The 17,655-nt window shown below is 40.4% G+C and overlaps 1 protein-coding gene across 1 annotated transcript in view; it reads left to right on the top strand.

The window, feature by feature from the left end:
* The window catches only part of slc13a4 (solute carrier family 13 member 4), a gene marked incomplete at its 5' end in the record, with an annotated part of 108,050 nt that overhangs the window by 42,840 nt on the left and 47,555 nt on the right, over positions 1-17,655 (top strand). The window contains one exon of the mRNA XM_060840070.1: positions 11,193-11,329. Coding sequence (XP_060696053.1) covers positions 11,193-11,329 — 137 coding nt within the window. The remainder of the gene's footprint in view (positions 1-11,192; positions 11,330-17,655) is intronic.

Raw genomic sequence — 17,655 nt, 5'->3', positions numbered from 1 at the left:
TAAATTCAATGCTCTGACCAATAAAGACAAGCATACCAAATGCCTTCTTCACTACCCTTTCTACCTGTGACTCCACTTTCAAAGAACTATGAACATACACTGCAATGTACCTTTGTTTGGCAACACTCCCCAGGATTTTACCATTAAGTGTATAAGTCCTACCCTGCCAAAATGTAGCATATCATATTTATCCAGATTAAACTCCATCTGCTACTCCTTGAACAATTGGCCCATCTGATCAAGGTCTCATTGTACTCTGAGGTAACCTTCTTCGCTGTCCACTGCATCACTAATTTTAATATCATATGCAAACTTACTAACTATACCTACAATATTCCCATCCAAATCATTTGCATAATTGACAAAAATCACCAATCCTTGAGGCACACCCCTTGAGGCCTCTAGTCCAAAAAGCAACCCCTCCACCACCATGCTCTGTCTCCTCCATTCAAGCCAATTTTGTATCCAAATGGCTAGCTGTCCCTGTATTCCATGTGATCTAACCATGTTAACCAGTCTACAATGCGGAACCTTGTCAACCACATTCCTGAAGTCCATATAGACAATGTCCACCACTCTGCCTTCATCAATCCTCTTTGCCACTTCTTGAAAAAACTCAGTCAAGTTAGTGAGATGCAATTTCCCCCACATAAAGTCATGTTGACTATCCCTAATTAGTCCTTGCTTTTCCAAATGTAGGTAAAAACTGTCCGTCAAAATCCCCGCCAACAAATTGCCCACACTGATGCCCAGCACACCAGTCTGTAGCTCCCTGGCTTTTTCTTACCACCTTTCTTAAATAATAGCACTATATTATCCCACCTGACACCTCACCTGTGGCTATCGATGATACAAATATCTCAGCAAGGGGCCCAGCAATCACTTTTCTAGCTTCCCACAAAGTCATAGAGTACACCTGATCTGGTCCTGAGGATTTATCCACCTTTATGCATTTTAAGACATCCAGTAACTCCTGCTCTGTAATATGGACACTTTTTAACATATTGCTAATTATGTCCCCAAGTTATCTGGCGTCCATGGCCTTCTCCACAGTAAACACTGATGCAAAATACCTATTTAGTATCTCACCCATCTCCTGCCATTCCACTCATAGGTGGCCTTGCTGATCTTTAAGGGGCTCTATTCTCTCCCTAGTTACTCTTTTGTCCAATCAGATTGCAGAACCTTCATTGAGCCAGATAGTTAAAATAAGGAATATGAAGCAGTGGCAATAAATTAGATTTAAATCATTCACAGAAAGTCAGAAAGTGAACAGAAATTGAAAATATGTATTGAATTAACAAGAGATTTGTGAAAATGTAAAAATATTAAATTATCTTTTCATTAAAAATCTTCCACACAGGAGCAATTATCAAATAACAAGCCATTAAATTATCATCTGCTCTCAAATTAATTTACTCCAGTCCTAACTTTAATTAGTACCTTTCATGTTGAACTAGTGGAACACCATCTTCATAAAATTTCAGTTATTTCTATGCTAAATCACTCAATGAGGAATGGAAAGAGGCTTAGTATTGTTGGTGACAACATCCAGATTTTGATATTTAACTGTGCATATGTGAGTGGATGCTGAACATTTCTGTTTGATTTACCCCATTTTACTAGTGTGTGCTGTTAACTTCATCATTGTCTGATAAAACCATAGAATGGTTTTAACCTTCTCAAGACCAATTCACTATGGGAAACCCTTACATTCCTCAATCTTGCCTGAATATTTTAACATGTAGTTATTAAAATTAAAACTTCTTGGAATGTACTTCTGGTTATTTCACCTTTTCTCCCATTCTAACTTATCCTGCTATAAGGCACGTTGTTCTTTACTTCAGTTCCACACAGCAAATAGGTACTCACAAGCCAAAGAATTCCAAGTGGATAACTAACTGAAGCAAAGTTCCTAGAACTGTGTCTGTCTGCACACAGTGATTATCAGTGGCTCCCACGTGACTGGACTGAGTCTGATGAGTCCCCACCAGCTTCTGACATGGCCAATTGTTTGAATGAACTTGTAGTATTGGTGAACCGTGCATCAAGATGTATCACACCTCACCAGATGTATCACCATGGCAAGCAGCCTATCTGTGTGTCTGAGCTAAAGAGCACCTCAAAACAGCAGTAGTGATAACCTTTGGTCTGGCTGAAGTTAACAGGCATGGCATGACAAAGTAAGGCAATGCAAAGAATGGATTCTGCAAGTTTGCAAGTAGGTGCTGAATGAGTGATTTCCAAGAGAGCAAGCGAGTAGCCTGAGATGCAACCTGGTCCAATCCTTGAACTGGCTTCTGTACTTGTTGTAAAGCTCTTTGCTGCAACCTTTCAGTTCTAATTGCCAGAGTGACTTGCAATACAAGCCTGTGCTTCCTAAGTGGCCTACAAATGTATTAGAGAGTAGCCATAATTGGCTCATGCCAGATGCCAATTCCTACCAATGAGGGATGCAGCTGGCTTATTTCTGTGGATCATGTCCCAAACTGCACTTTGGCCGTATCCAACCCCTTACATGGAAACTGTCGAAAGCACACAGAAAGCTGAATTCACCAGGTACCTGCTCTGGCTTCTATGTAGAGTTTATTTGAAATCTCTCTTGTTTGGTAAGATAGAAAGCTAAATATCAATAAAGTGAGTTGGGCCGTCAATACAAAGTGTTTAACAATCAACATTCTCCCTTAACTGGTAACTCAGCGCTGCCTAGTGAGAAACTCCCTAAGCTGCTCTAGAAAGGTGAAAAGATAAAGCAAGACACTCCCAGAATCAGGATACATTTCACTTGATTCTGCCACACGACTTGTCATAGATCATATCGTTCAGACCACTATAAAATTCTGACCATTTTTCTAAGTCTGGATGGTTTGTGGCTTGGAGAGAAACATAAAGGTGGTTGTGTCCCTTTGCACCTGCTACCTTTGGTCTTCTAGATGTTACAGTTCACAGGTTTGGAAAAGTTTATAAATAAATACTTGTTGTTTGCTGCAATGGATCTTGAAGATGATACAAACTGCTGTCATGGTAAGGAGATAATGGAGAGAGTGGATGTGGATGTGGCTGTGGTGCCAGTCAAGCAAGGTGCTTTGGTCTGAATTGTGTCAAACTTCTTGAATGTTCTTGAAATGCAATCATCCAAGCAAGTGGGGTATATTCCATCCAACAAATGACTTACATTGTAGATGGTGGGACTGACTTTGGGGAGTCTGGAGATGAATTACTCACTGCAAGATTTTTAGCTTCTAACCTGCTGTTGTGGCCACTTCATTTACATGATTAGTCCAGTTCAGTTTCTTGTCAATCATGTCACCCAGGATATTGATGGTGGAGGGTTCAGTGATGGTAATTGAAAATGGTCTTAGTATTTTTGTGGCATGTGTGCTAGTTGCCAATTTGACAATCTGTCAGAGATTGTTTTGAGGTGGTTAGCAGGCTTGATAAGAAGAATCAATTAATGTAGTGTATTGGATTTTTAAAAAATTGGCCTCTCAAGATCTTATAATACAAAACTAGAATTGATGAGATTGTGTGTAATATGTTAACATGGATTGAGGATTAAGTCTGACTAGTGGAATACTGAATGCAAGAGTAAGCTTGATGCAATGTATCCTCTACATCTGCTTTTCAGGGATGTCAATGGAGCAGAAGGTTTAAGCTGCAGGAAATTGTAATGAAGAAGACTTCTAGGTTTGTCCAACTATAGGTTATGATAGAAATCAGAGTAGGAATCAATAGGTCATTTACAAGTGGGCAGTCTGTAACTTCTTAGGTACTGGAAAAATCAAATTTGGGTTTCAGCTAATTTCAGTCAGTGCCAGTGGCTTTCGTGAGGCAATTGACTGTAATGTATCATTGGTTGCTAAAGATACAAAGTTTGATAGGAAATTGAGTTGAGGAGAACACAAAAAGGTGCCAAGAAAAGACTTATATGGGTTAAATAAGGGGCAAGAATGGATTATGATACACAGAAATGTAAAGCGATCAACTTTGATACGCAAAATAGAAATACAACATACTTTTCAAATGCAGAGAGGCTGGTATTTAGAAAGACCTCACTGTTCATATATACAAATTACAAAGTTAACATGAAAGCATGGCAAGCAAGTAGGGAAGCAATGGTGTTGCTGACTAGAGCAGCATTTCTGCAAATCCCAAATAGATCTTGATAAAGTGGACAGGTAGATAGAATATTTAAGAAAGCATATGGGCCATTGGCCTTTATTAGATGAGGCATGCAGTTTAAGAGCAGTGCATTATGCTGAGGTGTATAAAATATTGGTTGGGCCACAGCTAGATTATTGTATGCAATTCCAGAATCCATTTAATTGGAGGGAATAATTAAACTGGATAAGGTGCAGAGGAGATTGACCAGGATGTTGCCTAGGCTGAAGAGTTTTAGCTATGACAAGATATTAGATACACTGGGGTTGAGGGGAGACATGATTAGGATGTATAAAACGTATGAGAGACAATAATAGGAGAAACAGGGAGGAGCTTTTCTCCTTGGTGAATGGATCAATGAGTGGGGGCATTGTTTTAAGGCAAGGAGCAGGTGGTTTAGAGGGCATGTTAGGAAACAATTCACTCAGAGGGTACTGGGAAACTGGAACTCGCTACCTGTACGAGTTGTAGAAACAGAAATCCTCATTACATTTAAGATGTACTCAGATGTACACTCGTGATTCCAAGACATACAATGCTATGGGCCAAGTGCTGGAAAATGGGATTAGAATAATTATGTCTTAACTATGACCAGCACAGACCCTATTGATTAGCCTTTTCCTGTGCCATAGACCTCTATCACTATGAATCTATGCAAAAGGTTTATATGCTGATATGGCAGAGTCAGTATGTACGAAAGCTAAGGAACATTACTGTTTATTATGAGGAAAATTGAATAGAAAAGTAGGGAGTAAAATAAAATAAAGTATTGTGAATGTTAGAAATCTGAACCAAAAACAGGAAGAGAAACTCAGCAGGTGTGGCAACATCTATGGAGTTAATGTTTCAAGTCTCATCATCATTCTAAGGAACAGTTCTGAAGAAAAGTGATCGAACTCTTAACATTAACAAAAGTAGGGAGTTTGTATTTCATTTATACAAACACTGGTGAGACAACATTTAAGCATTTTGTTCAGTATTGATAATTCCTTACTTAAGAAAGAATGGAAATGTGCTGCAAGTGATTCAGGGATGGTTTACGAGACTAATATCTCAAATGGATGGGTTATCTTATGGGGAAAGGTTAGAAAGGCTAGGGATCTATTTGTTGTAATCTAGAAGAGTAAGAGGTGGCATAGATGAAACCTACAATCCTGAGGAGATTTGACAGGGTAGATATTGAAAGGATATTTCTCCTTGTGGTAGAATCTAGAAGTCTGTGGTCACATTAAAATGTAAAGGGCCAGTCATTTCAGACACAGCTGAGCAGAATTTTATTTTCTCTTAAAGCCTCAAGTATTTTGTAGTCTGTCCTTAAAGGTAGTGGAAGAAGAATTGTATGATATTTTAAAGATTCTTGGTAAACAAAATGGTGAAGGACTATTAGGGGAGGCTGGAATGTGGAGTTGAGATTACGGTCAGATAGCCGCGACATTATTATTAAAAACCATGTCTGCTGACAGTCAGGAGTACGTGCAGTAGCAGCAAAATACATCTAAAAATCAAAATGAAGAGAAATAAAACTTAGTAAATGCCTAACAATGAAAAAATCTTAATGAGAAAGCATAAATGTGAAGAAAAATAATGTCAAGGAAAGTAAAAGTCTTTTATTTTTAAAAATCAACTTTAGATTAAGCACACGCAGTCTGAAAAAAATTGGAGGTGAGCATGCACAGTCAAAATATGTTATTGGATTGTTGGTGTCAGTTAACAGTGCAGTTATTAATGTTATTAATGGATAACCACTGAAAGCACTACTGAAAAGGGCGGAAAAGGGCACTTATATCACAGAGACCCATAAGTAGAATATGGTGCTTCTCATTTCCAACCCAGTAATCAGTGGGTGCCTTCAACCATGCCCCTTCCTCACTGCATTTTGAAGAGAGAATGAAAAAAGAGAAACAAGAATTAGAGTAAACCATGCATCCTTGAGAACCTGCTATGCCACTCAATATAGCAATAACTGATCTTCTATCTCAATGCCATTTTCCCATTTTCTCTCCATACCTCTTGATGCCTCCAAAATATAGAAGTTTTATGAATCTCTTCCTTGAATATACTCAGTACCCAGGCTGCACAGCCTTCTGTAGTAGTAAATACTTCAGGTTGACCACCCCATATGTGAAGAAATATTTCCTCATGTAGTGTGTCCATCCCTGTTAGAATTGTATATGCTTCTATTAGGTTCCCTTTCATTTTTCTAAGCTTGAGTGAACACAGGCCCAGTTGAATAAATTTCTTTGCATGCAATAGTCCTGCCATCCCTGGATTAGGCTAGTGAACCTTTGCTGCACTCTATCTAGGAGACCAAAACTGAACACATAGCCCAAGTGCAGTCTCACCAAGTTCCAATATACCTTCTTCAAGGCACCTCTACTTCTGAACTCAAATTTTCTTGCAATGACAGTTAATGTACATTCACCTTCCTAATTGTTTGCTACACTTACCTGTTTACTTTCATTGACTGATGTACAAGGACATTCAAATCTCTTTGTACATCCACACTTCCCAATGTATCAGCATTTTAAAAATTCTATGTCTTTCTGTTTTTCACACCTCATTATATCATTCCTGCCATGTGTTTACCCACACATTTAACTTACCTAGTTCATCCTGAAATCTCCTTGCACCCTTCTGACAACTCACAATCCCACTCATTTCAGTGCGAACAGCAAACTTGGGACTATTGCATTTGGATCTCTCAAGTCATTGATATGTACAGTATGAATAGTTGTGGCCCAAGCACTGATTCCTGTGGTACATTACTAGTCAATTCCTGCCTCCTGGTAAGAGACTCATTTATTCCAACTTGCTGTTTCTGGTCAGTCAACCAATTCTCAATCTATGCCCCTCGATTAACCCCTGTCTGGTATGATTTAATATTGCCCATTAACCTTTTCTCTGGGATCTTATCAAAAGCATCCTTGAAACCCACATACACTACCGCTACTGGTTCTCTCTTATCCATTCTCTATTTACATCCACAAAGCATTCCTGAAAATTAGTTAAGCATGATTCCTCTTTCATAAACCTATGTAAAAGGGAATGGGAAAATATGATGAAAAATAGGGGTACAATAGTGGCCAAGGAAAACACTGTATCTCCCATTTAGGTTGTTTCTTTGGATGGAAAACCTTCCGTTCCTTGTTTGAGATTATCCATGGCAGTTTGTCTGAAGGTCAATTGGCAGATATGCCAACTCTTTTGCAACACACGGAAATTGCAGCATGTCACTTAAAATGTTACTTTTTAAATAAAAAAACTCAATTGTATGCAAAACCCCTCAAGTGATATAAGTCAATTTGTAACTTCATTTCTGTGATCAATGCGTCAGAGACAAGGCTAAAGTTCCCTCTTTAAAGTCACATCACTTGTCATCAAGGTAGTGGATTATTCATTATCACATGTCTACTCAGCATTTAACATGTGCATTGAACTGGGACCAAAATGCAGAGTGCATTCTTCGCAGCTTCTGCCTCTGGGGTGGGGGAGTGGGGTTTCAGCTTGGAGAGTGGTTGATAAATCTAATTATCTGTGAAGTGATCATTGAGAGTGAGGCTCTTTAGCCATTCTTCTATCCTGTGTGTACTTTCACCATTTTTTCTATTAAGCTAACATTTGAGCACTGTGAAGTAAACAGGGAAGAGTTTAAACTAGATTTAAGCTATTAACATTTTAGTAGGGGCGGCAAGGTGACTCAGTGATTACCACTGTTGCTTCACAGCACCAGGGAGCTAGGTTTGATTCCACCCACTGTCTGTGTAGAGTTTGCACATTCTCCCTAAATCTGCGTGGGTTTCCTCTGGGTGCTCCAGTTTCCTCCCATTTACAAGAATGTGCAAGTTAGGTGGTTTGGCTATGCTAAATTGCAAAAGTGCGCAGGCTAGGCGGAGTAGCCATGGGAAATGTTTGATTACAGGGATAGAGTGGGATGCTCTTCATAGGGTCAGTGCACACTTGATGGACTAAATGGCCTGCTTCCACACTGTAGGGATTCCGTTATTTTCACAGGAAGCTTAGGAACATGTAAAATGCCTTCATTACCAATTAGAGGAAAATATCAGTACCTTCCTCTCTTATAGAATCCAATGCCCTATTATGACAGTCAAACTGGAAAGACTTTGTGCCCATATCTCCTTCACAATTCAGAATGGTTAATGGCTGGAAAAATGCACCAGAAGTTAAAGGCATCAGACTAAAATAACTTGCGCCTTCAATGTCATTTACATATTTCCAGAGAGTTGCCAATACAAACCAGGCAACGAGAAGTTGTTTCCTAATTTGAAGGAAACCAATTTGGGCAATCCATCCTTGACTAACCTTTAGGAGTAAAGAATAACAAGAGGGACTCTAGTACAGGCAATGTCCTGTAGTTTTGTTGAGGAGCCAGGAGATGTACTTTTGCTCCCACAGGCTTAACAGAAGAAAATACTTGCTTTTTTTGGGTGGCACCTTTAGCAGTCTGGAATGTGTTGCCAGCAGAGCTGGTAGAGGCAGGCACGGTAGATTTATTTAAGATGCATCTGGACATATGCATGAGTAGGTGGGGGGCAGAGGGATACAGATGTTTAGGAATTGGGCGACAGGTTTAGACAGTAGATTTGGATCAGCTCAGGCTTAGAGGGCCGAAGGGTGTCTTCCTGTGCTGTAAGTTTTCTTTGTTCTTTGTTCAGTCCCTTTAAGTGTTGGGTACCCATACCTTTAACAGTGCTGTAAGAAGACCTGTCTCATATGCATATGTTTTTTGGAAATTCTGATCATGAGTATACCTTAAATGCTCATGTTTGCTGCAATAGGTTAAGGAAATTTGACCATAAGTTATTTAAACCAGTTTTTATGGACTGCTTGAACCTCCTCAGTCTTGACACCGATTTGCCCTCTACCAAATATTGAATTATGAGAAAGTTCAGTGCGCAAGAATTTCTTGAATTTATGCCTGTTTTGAAAGAGACGTAAATTGAAGTCTCTAATTTTATGTGCGACATGGTGGCTCAGTGGTTAGCATTGCTGCCTCACAACACCAGGGACTCAGGTTCAACCCCAGCCTCGGGCAACTGTCTGTGTGGAGTTTGCACATTCTCCCCGAGTCTGCGTGGGTTTCCTCTGGGTGCTCTGGTTTCCTTCCACAATCCAAAAGGTGTACAGGTTAGGTGAATTATGGGAAAATTTCATAGCCACACCATCTCTCCGCCTGTTCTACAGCCTTTGTGATGGCAGAACTTATGCTCAGTTAGTTTGTTCTTCCATACCTGAACGGAATGGTATGGATTATGGAAGCTTGGCTTTATTGCCAGTATCTGATGTGTTACTTCATTATTTCCCTATAAATTGAGACCCTCAATCTGACTGTATCTGATATTCATCATCTTGGTGTTAGCTTTTCAGTCAGGACTTTTGCCACAATCGAAGTGGAACAGTCCCATGTTTGGAATGTATCCACCCATCAATTGTGGTTCATAATCACAAGACAATGGGTTTCCCTTCTGTTATTGGGTAGATAACCCATAATGTCTATCCATACATTTGTTCTTTTGTCTAGGTTGGTTCGCTAATTTGACTTTAATAGCCTTTTCCACATTATACTTTTCACAGATCTAGCACCTCTTATAATATTTTACTGCTTCTCTGACCAAACCAGACTTTAAGTTAATTTCTGACAGGTACGTAACCTGTTCATTTTAATTTCTCCCATTCAAGTTATCACAGTTGGGTAAGTTTTAAATTGGCCTTGTGTTTCACAATGTGATTTGGCAGCCTGTCACAGTATGATTTGAGTTTGTCTTTTGGAACATATGTTAATGTTAGCGACTATGAGAGTACGAGTTAAGCGGTTCATAAGTGTCTGTAAAACCATTTATTTCTGTTGTTGACTGAATGGGCTGCAATGGATGCAGCTTTTCCATCTCCTTTTTCTTTTGTTTTGCTTTTTTCCGTTTTTCTTTGTGTCTTCTCTCTTACCTTTTCACTTTAGTTGAAGCAGCATCAACAGCAGCAGCAATGAGATCAGGCCCAGTGTGGAATGGCAGATGAAGACGGGCCTGGGGACTGGTGAGGCTGAGTAAATGTCAAAGGAGGAGGATTCTGGCAACAGCGCCAGGATGAGGCAGATGCAGCTCCACTACGTCCCCAGCCCAAGGTCTTCCAGCGAGCGATGAGCAGGTCCCAGGTTTAATCCCCCAGTCCCAGACTCTCAGGCTGAGCCAAGGCTCCAGGTCTGCAGATAGGCCCAGGCACCTGACGACAGCGAGTCTGGTCCTAGCGCAGGAGCATGCAGCACCGGTGGCAGCTGCATCAGTGAGGTTGGCCCAGCATGGACTCATAGAGCGGTATTGGTGGCTGCAATTTGGCATTAGAGAGTGGCAACTGTTTATTTCAGTGGCATTGGCGAAGTGTGTTTGCAGCAGTGTTGTCAGTTTAGCAGTAAGGACTTGAGGCATGGGCGTAGAGGAGCCTGAATCCATTTCTATGGCTGAGTTAGAAGCTGGAGCTGTCCAAACACCACCTAACTTTATTGAGATTATAACATAAGATGAACTTTATTGTTTTATTCTTCTGGCTGTATATTCTGTGTTTTGGTTTAGAGAGAGCAAAGAAAATTTACAGCCCAGGAACAGGCCCTTTGGCCCTCCAAGCCTGAGCCGAGAGTGGCAACACAAAACCACACTTTTCACTGTATTTATAATAAATGCACGGGACAATAAATAAATAAAATAAATAAATAAAATAAAATCATGACAGAGGATTAGCCATATCCCATTACTACTGTTATCTCAGCTCTGTTGATGAAGTTAATTAGATTGTACGATCAATGCTGTTATTTCAATGTATTGCAATCAGAGTTTGCTGTGCAGAGACTGTCACTATGGTTAATTTCTTTGTGCAGATCTACCAGCATGATACACAGCACCATGCAAACCGTTCCGGTTCTGCTGTGTGTTGTGTTGGATTATGAGAACTCTTTCAGCAGATAGACCCATGTAGGTGACACCATCTTTCAGTTCCAGCACTGATACTTGCTGTGCTTTGTGTAGGTTGCATCGGAGTACTTCAAGGACACTACCTTACTGCTGATTGGTGTCATCTGCCTGGCTGCTTCCATTGAGAAGTGGAATTTGCACAAGAGGATTGCCCTTCGTATGGTGATGTTGGCAGGTGCTAAACCGGGAATGTGAGTATTACTTCAGGCTTCGGGTGTATTCTTAAGAAGGAATAGACCCAAGAATGTAAAAACAGGACTACAGTGAAAAATCTAGCTTCTATCAGAGCTTTACCTTCAAGGTTCGATGAAGGATGGAGTAACCAAATTAGTTGTACCTAAGAAATGTATTAAAAAATATGGACGGAACTCAAGTATGCCTATGACTTATTTACATAATTTTACCAACAGATTTTTAAATGGGGTTTGGCACTCTTCTCAATGATGTTATTTAATAGGCGTTCTGATGATGAACTTACACATTAGTTTATTGTCGTCAATTTTCTGCAAGATAGCAAAATCTCCCCATATAGAATATCAACATCATGGATTGCTAAAGGCTGTATTTTATGCAATATCCACATAAGGAATGTTGAACCATGCTTTTCTGTAATAGAAGCTGCTTGTCTTGTTTTCTTGTTTATTTTGCTTTGCCACCAATCAGTTCGAAGGATACTTTTCTCGATACATCTACTACAGTAATCCAGTGGGATGTCATTTGAGAATTCACATTTATTTCTGTTTATGTGCAGGAAAGTAGGCAAAAGCAACAGAGACTAATTCAAAATGCACTCCAGACAGACTGGGTTTATTGGTACTGCCCTCGCACTATCACTCACAGGCAGAGACCCATCTATTTGGATTGATCAGAACAGGTTTGCCTGGAGAGTCCTCATTATCTCCTCATGCAGAACACTTCACTTGCACTGCATCAGCCATCAAACGGAGGGTCAAGCATTCTACCATTCTTCTCCTTAGCCACAATAACTATTTCCTGCTTTCTCATTTATTGTGCTCGACACAGTGTTTTGCCAATTATTTTTGCAATTCAAACATCTTTTGAAAAGCAGGAAGTGTGCATATTAGAAGTAATATATTGCTTTGTAAAGACAGTCAGCTTTTCTGGACTGCTTCCGTTCTGTTCCACATTCTTCCTTTGGCAAATTCTCAATGCCAGACCTAATATAAGCCAAATTAAATGAAGGTGTGGCCAGCCAAATGATGGTGCTACATTATGGCTAACAAACGATCGGAAGATCGATTGGAAAGAAAATCTCCAAGGCTGATTTTCTCTTCAAGTGCAGACAATGGAAGAGCTTGGTTTAGTAGGAAACTGGAAGATTTCTGACTCTTACAATGTTTGAGAATCTTTGCTATAATTATCTAGCTGATTCCAGTCCAGAAGTCAAACCCCCTTCACTGTCAATCAACCTTAATTGTTACTAAGTTTTACCTGAAGAAGTGTGTTCGTCAAGCTTCTGCATGTAAACCATTTTTGTCCTGCAATTATATCAGGTGCAACAAGAGATTGAAGAACAGGGGTTGGGATGCAGGAGCTGTGATGTAGGAGTTGGCAGGCTGTGTTTTGGATTGGGGAGTTCAGCAGTTGCAATGAGGGTCGAGGGGAGAGGAATTCACACAGCCGGAAGAGAAGTAGCACTCGGACAGGATTACAAACCTCCACTTCTAATTCTCCAATTTTATGGTCTCTGAAAGCAACCTCTCACTGGTGTCACCAAGTGTGGCATTATACCACCAGCTGGCAAACTTATCACCAAATACTGCCGACTGGCAGCTACGTAAATAAAAAGAAAGACAGAAAATGCTGGAAATACTCAGAAGGTCAGGAAGCGTTGGTGGAGAGAGAAACAGATGTCAGTGATCATTGGTCAGAATTAAAACATTGACTGGTATTTGCAGTAGTAATTATACCAAAACATTTGCCCTGTTCTTCTCTGCTACTGAACGAAGTTTAGTTAAAAGTGTTAAATGTGGAAATATAGAAGTTACAGTCTGTGATTCTAAACTTCACCATAGGGTGTGCTGAGATAGATCCCACAGGCTGCATGGAATAGAAATTATGAGATATAAAAATGTCCTCTTTTTCACTACTTGTCTCACAGTAAAAGTCCTAGAAAAGTTACACCTTGTTAAGTGAGATGTGACTGGGTTTCTTGTACTGAAATTTATAAGTACTGCTGAAAACTTCATTTGGTTTAAGAAAACTCATTATATTTGTGGAACGTTAAATTCTCTATTTTAATCACAAAATATTTACATTCTTAAAACATTTTAGAAGGTATTTTAAGATTGTGATATTCCACCTTAATTCAATGTACACTCAAAATAATTTATTTCACTCTCTATAAAGTTTAAATTAAAATGGAAGGATAATCAGTATGTTTTACCTTCTGGTTTGCTGTCTTTGAGAATACATCAATATGATTACCCTGCTTGCTGACATCACTGTGGCTAGATACTTGAAAATCTCCTTGACTTGCTGTTGGTCTCAAACTAATGGAGCGTAGGTTCATAGTACCTTAAAAGTGGAGTCTCAAATAGATAGGATAGTGAAGAAGGCAGTTAGTATCCTTTCCTTTATTGGTCAGAGCATTGAGTATAGACATTGGGAGGTCATGTTGCGGCTGTATAGGACATTGGTTAGGCTGCTATTGGTATATTGTGCGCAATTCTGGTCTCCCTCCTATTGGAAGGATGTTGTGAAACTTGAAAGGGTTCAGAAAATATTTACAAGGATGTTGCCAGGGTTGGAGGGCTTGAGCTATAGGGAGAGGTTGAATACTGGGCTGTTTTCCTGTGAGTGTCGGAGGCTGAGGGGTAACCTTACAGAGCTTTATAAAATCATGAGGGGCTTGGATAGGATAAATAGACATGGTCTTTTCCCATGTGATGAGGAAGTCCAGACTAGAGGGTGTAGGTTTAGGGCAAGAGGGGAAAGATATAAGTGGGACCTAAAAGGCAGCTTTTTTCATGCAGAGGGTGGTGCATGTATGGAATGAGCTGCCAGAGGAAGTGCTGGAGGCTGGTACAATTTCAACATTTAAAAGGCACCTGAATGGGTACATGAATAAGGAGGGATTAGAGGGATATGGAACAAATGCTGGCAAATGGGACTAGATTGGGTTGGGATATCTGGTTGGCATGGACGAGTTGGACTGAAGGGTCTGTTTCTGTGCTGTACATCTCTATGACTCTGTGACTCTAATGCTGAGAAAAGGGGGAATCTGCATCAAAGATGTGGCTGGATGAACGAGTGAATGCTATCACTTTGCTGCTGACTGGAAAATCAGAACTATTAAGTCTGTTTGATTCTCCAGAGAAAATTCATGATCTGTGGAGTATTTCCAATGCTTTCTGATAATTTGGCCATTTGTTAATCACTTGAATTGACAACAACATGAAATATACCATTGATTGAATATTCATGATTATCATCAATAGTTCTTTAGCAACAATTATCTTGTGATATATTTTCTTGATTGTGCTTTATTGATCTCATTTACTACCAATCCCCATTAGCCCATAATTTATAGGGCATTGAACAGCATCCAACATTAGTTAGACTTGCCTATAGCTGTTTAATCTTGACAATATTTTGCATGGACGATGCTGCAAGTGTGAGCTGGGAAGGTAAAATTAGCAAAGGGGACATTAGTACACAGAACAACCAGCTGGGTATATCCTTCAGTAAACAGAGTGAAGATTGTGAAATTAAGGACTGAGAGGATATTCAAAGTCGAGTGGGTGCATGTTAAATCAAGTACAGAATAAAAAGAAAGAAAAATTTGATTACGGAAGGAAAGAAGATATAGCATTGAAAAACAAACAAGGTTTCTAATTTTACGTTTTTAAAATGTTCAATGATAATCAAAGGCTGAGGAAATCAAACTTCATACTTCTAAAAGTTGTATTTTGGTGCCAAAGAGGTTTCATTGGCAGTAGTTAATAATTAACATTTTATTAGAAGAATCTCTGACAGCTAGTCCAAGTAATTAAACATGTGCAGACATTAAATGGCTCCAAGTTGGGCTACTTGCATCATTTCAGTCCAGCTCTAACTTCCTGCAGTGACTTTAGTTTACATTAAAATGGAAATAGAGCAACTTCACACTGCTCAGTGCATTTTAATGATGAACCTCATGGCAAGATGCCCTTTTTGAGAAACTAACATTGAACCAGTACATCTTCAACAGCATCGTCTCAATTTCCTTGTTTAAACCCATGCCTGCTCTCACTTGACATTGCACTAACATCTGCACTTGCATCTGCACAAAACTATTATTGAGCATCATTCACTTTACCATTATTTTGACAGAATTTTTTTGACAATTGTGACATACTTTCAAAGTATGCGAAGACCTCCAGTGGCAATGAGAGGTACTGCAGCTACATAAAATCCCAAGTCAATGAAAATTTGCAGCTTGATCCAGAGGACAAAAGGAATGAGAAAAGATCAGGAACATAGACTGGGGAATAGGTCAGAGATTGAGAATTGCATACATGTCAGTAATATAATTAGATCTATGCAAAAATGATGTAACTGATAAACATAACTGTCATCAGGAAGAGACAAAGACATCAGGCCACAACGAGTATGTGAAAAGAGAGATTTTAGACGTTACACTAGACAGCAGTATTTGTTAACTTAAAATGTGCAGACATGTATAAACAATGAGTGGAAAGCCTTACTTAGATACAAGGGACAAACAGCCCCAGGGAAAGTGTATGTGCAGACATGTACAGCTCATGATGCAGACCTGGTATACTCCATAATACAAACCATACTCTAGACTAGTATCTCAACAGGCAGAAAGCAGTATTGGCTTCAAATGTAATGTAGATTCATTTAAGGAAAGAAATCTCCAAATCAAGGTATGAAATTAAAATAGAGTCCAAGGCACACAACTAGAAAAGGAAGACTCCAAAATCAAGATACGACTTCAGAAGACTTCAAGCAAAAAGTTGGAAAAAGAGAATTTCCAAGGATGTTGTCAGGGTTGGAGGATTTGAGCTATAGGGAGAGGCTGAACAGGCTGGGGCTGTTTTCCCTGGAGTATCAGAGGCTGAGGGGTGACCAAATAGAGGTTTATAAAATCATGAGGGGCATGGATAGGATAAATAGTCAAAGTCTTTTCCCCAGGGGTGGGAGAATCAGAACTAGAGGGCATAGGTTTAGGGTGAAAGGGGAAAGATAAAAATAGACCTAAGAGGCAACTTTTTCACTCAGAGTGTAAGGAATGAGTTGCCAGAGGATGTGGTGGAGGCTGGGAAAATTGCAACATTTGAAAGGCATCTGGATGGGTATGTGAATAGGAAGGGTTTGGAGGAATATGTGCCGGGTGCTAGCAGGTGGGATTAGATTAGATTGGGATATCTGGTTGGCATGGACGAGTTGGACCGAAGGGTCTGTTTCTGTGCTGTACATCTCTATGACTCTAAGATTCTAAATACAGAGCAATAGAGTAGGAAGACTGAATGGTGGAAGAAAGAATATTGACAACTTCAAAGCTTAGAGTAAAAAATGAGGTCTGCAGATGCTGGAGATCACAGCTGCAAATGTGTTGCTGGTCAAAGCACAGCAGGCCAGGCAGCATCTCAGGAATAGAGAATTCGACGTTTCGAGCATAAGCCCTTCATCAGATGAAGGGCTTATGCTCGAAACGTCGAATTCTCTATTCCTGAGATGCTGCCTGGCCTGCTGTGCTTTGACCAGCAACACATTTGCAACTTCAAAGCTTAGCCATGAACTAGCAATATTTTAGAGAATAAAAATACAGGAAAAGAATTTTCTGACAGTGAGAAAAGAAAACCGAAAACAGAAAGAGAGAGAGGGACAGAGAGGGGGAACAGAGGGAGAGAGGGGGAACAGAGAGAGAGAGAGAGAAAGAGAGAGAGAGAGAGAGAGGGGGCTAGAGAGGGGGAACAGAGAGAGAGAGAGAGAGAGGGCTAGAGAGGGGGAACAGAGAGAGAGAGAGAGGGGGACAGAGAGGAGGAACAGAGAGAGAGAGGGGGACAGAGAGGAGGAACAGAGAGAGAGAGAGAGAGGGGGACAGAGAGGAGGAACAGAGAGAGAGAGAGAGAGAGGGGGACAGAGAGGAGGAACAGAGAGAGAGAGAGAGAGGGGGACAGAGAGGAGGAACAGAGAGAGAGAGAGAGAGAGAGAGAGACAGAGAGGGGGAACAGAGAGAGAGAGAGAGACAGAGAGGGGGAACAGAGAGAGAAAGAGAGAGAGAGGGACAGAGAGGGGGAACAGAGAGAGAGAGAGAGAGAGAGAGGGCGAGAGAGGGGGAACAGAGGGGGAGAGAGGGACAGAGAGGGGGAACAGAGAGAGAGAGAGAGGGGGGACACAGAGAGGAGGAACAGAGAGAGAGAGAGAGGGACAGAGAGGGGGAACAGAGAGAGAGAGAGAGAGAGAAAGAGAGGGACAGAGAGGGAGAACAGAGAGAGAGAGGGACGGAGAGGTGGAATAGAGAGAGAGGGACAGAGAGGGGAAAACA

This window comes from Hemiscyllium ocellatum, chromosome 19 (genome assembly GCF_020745735.1).
Source record: "Hemiscyllium ocellatum isolate sHemOce1 chromosome 19, sHemOce1.pat.X.cur, whole genome shotgun sequence".
Taxonomy (NCBI): domain Eukaryota; kingdom Metazoa; phylum Chordata; class Chondrichthyes; order Orectolobiformes; family Hemiscylliidae; genus Hemiscyllium; species Hemiscyllium ocellatum.
The sequence above is the reverse complement of the archived record's forward strand: the minus strand, read 5'-3'. Positions and strand labels throughout refer to the sequence as shown.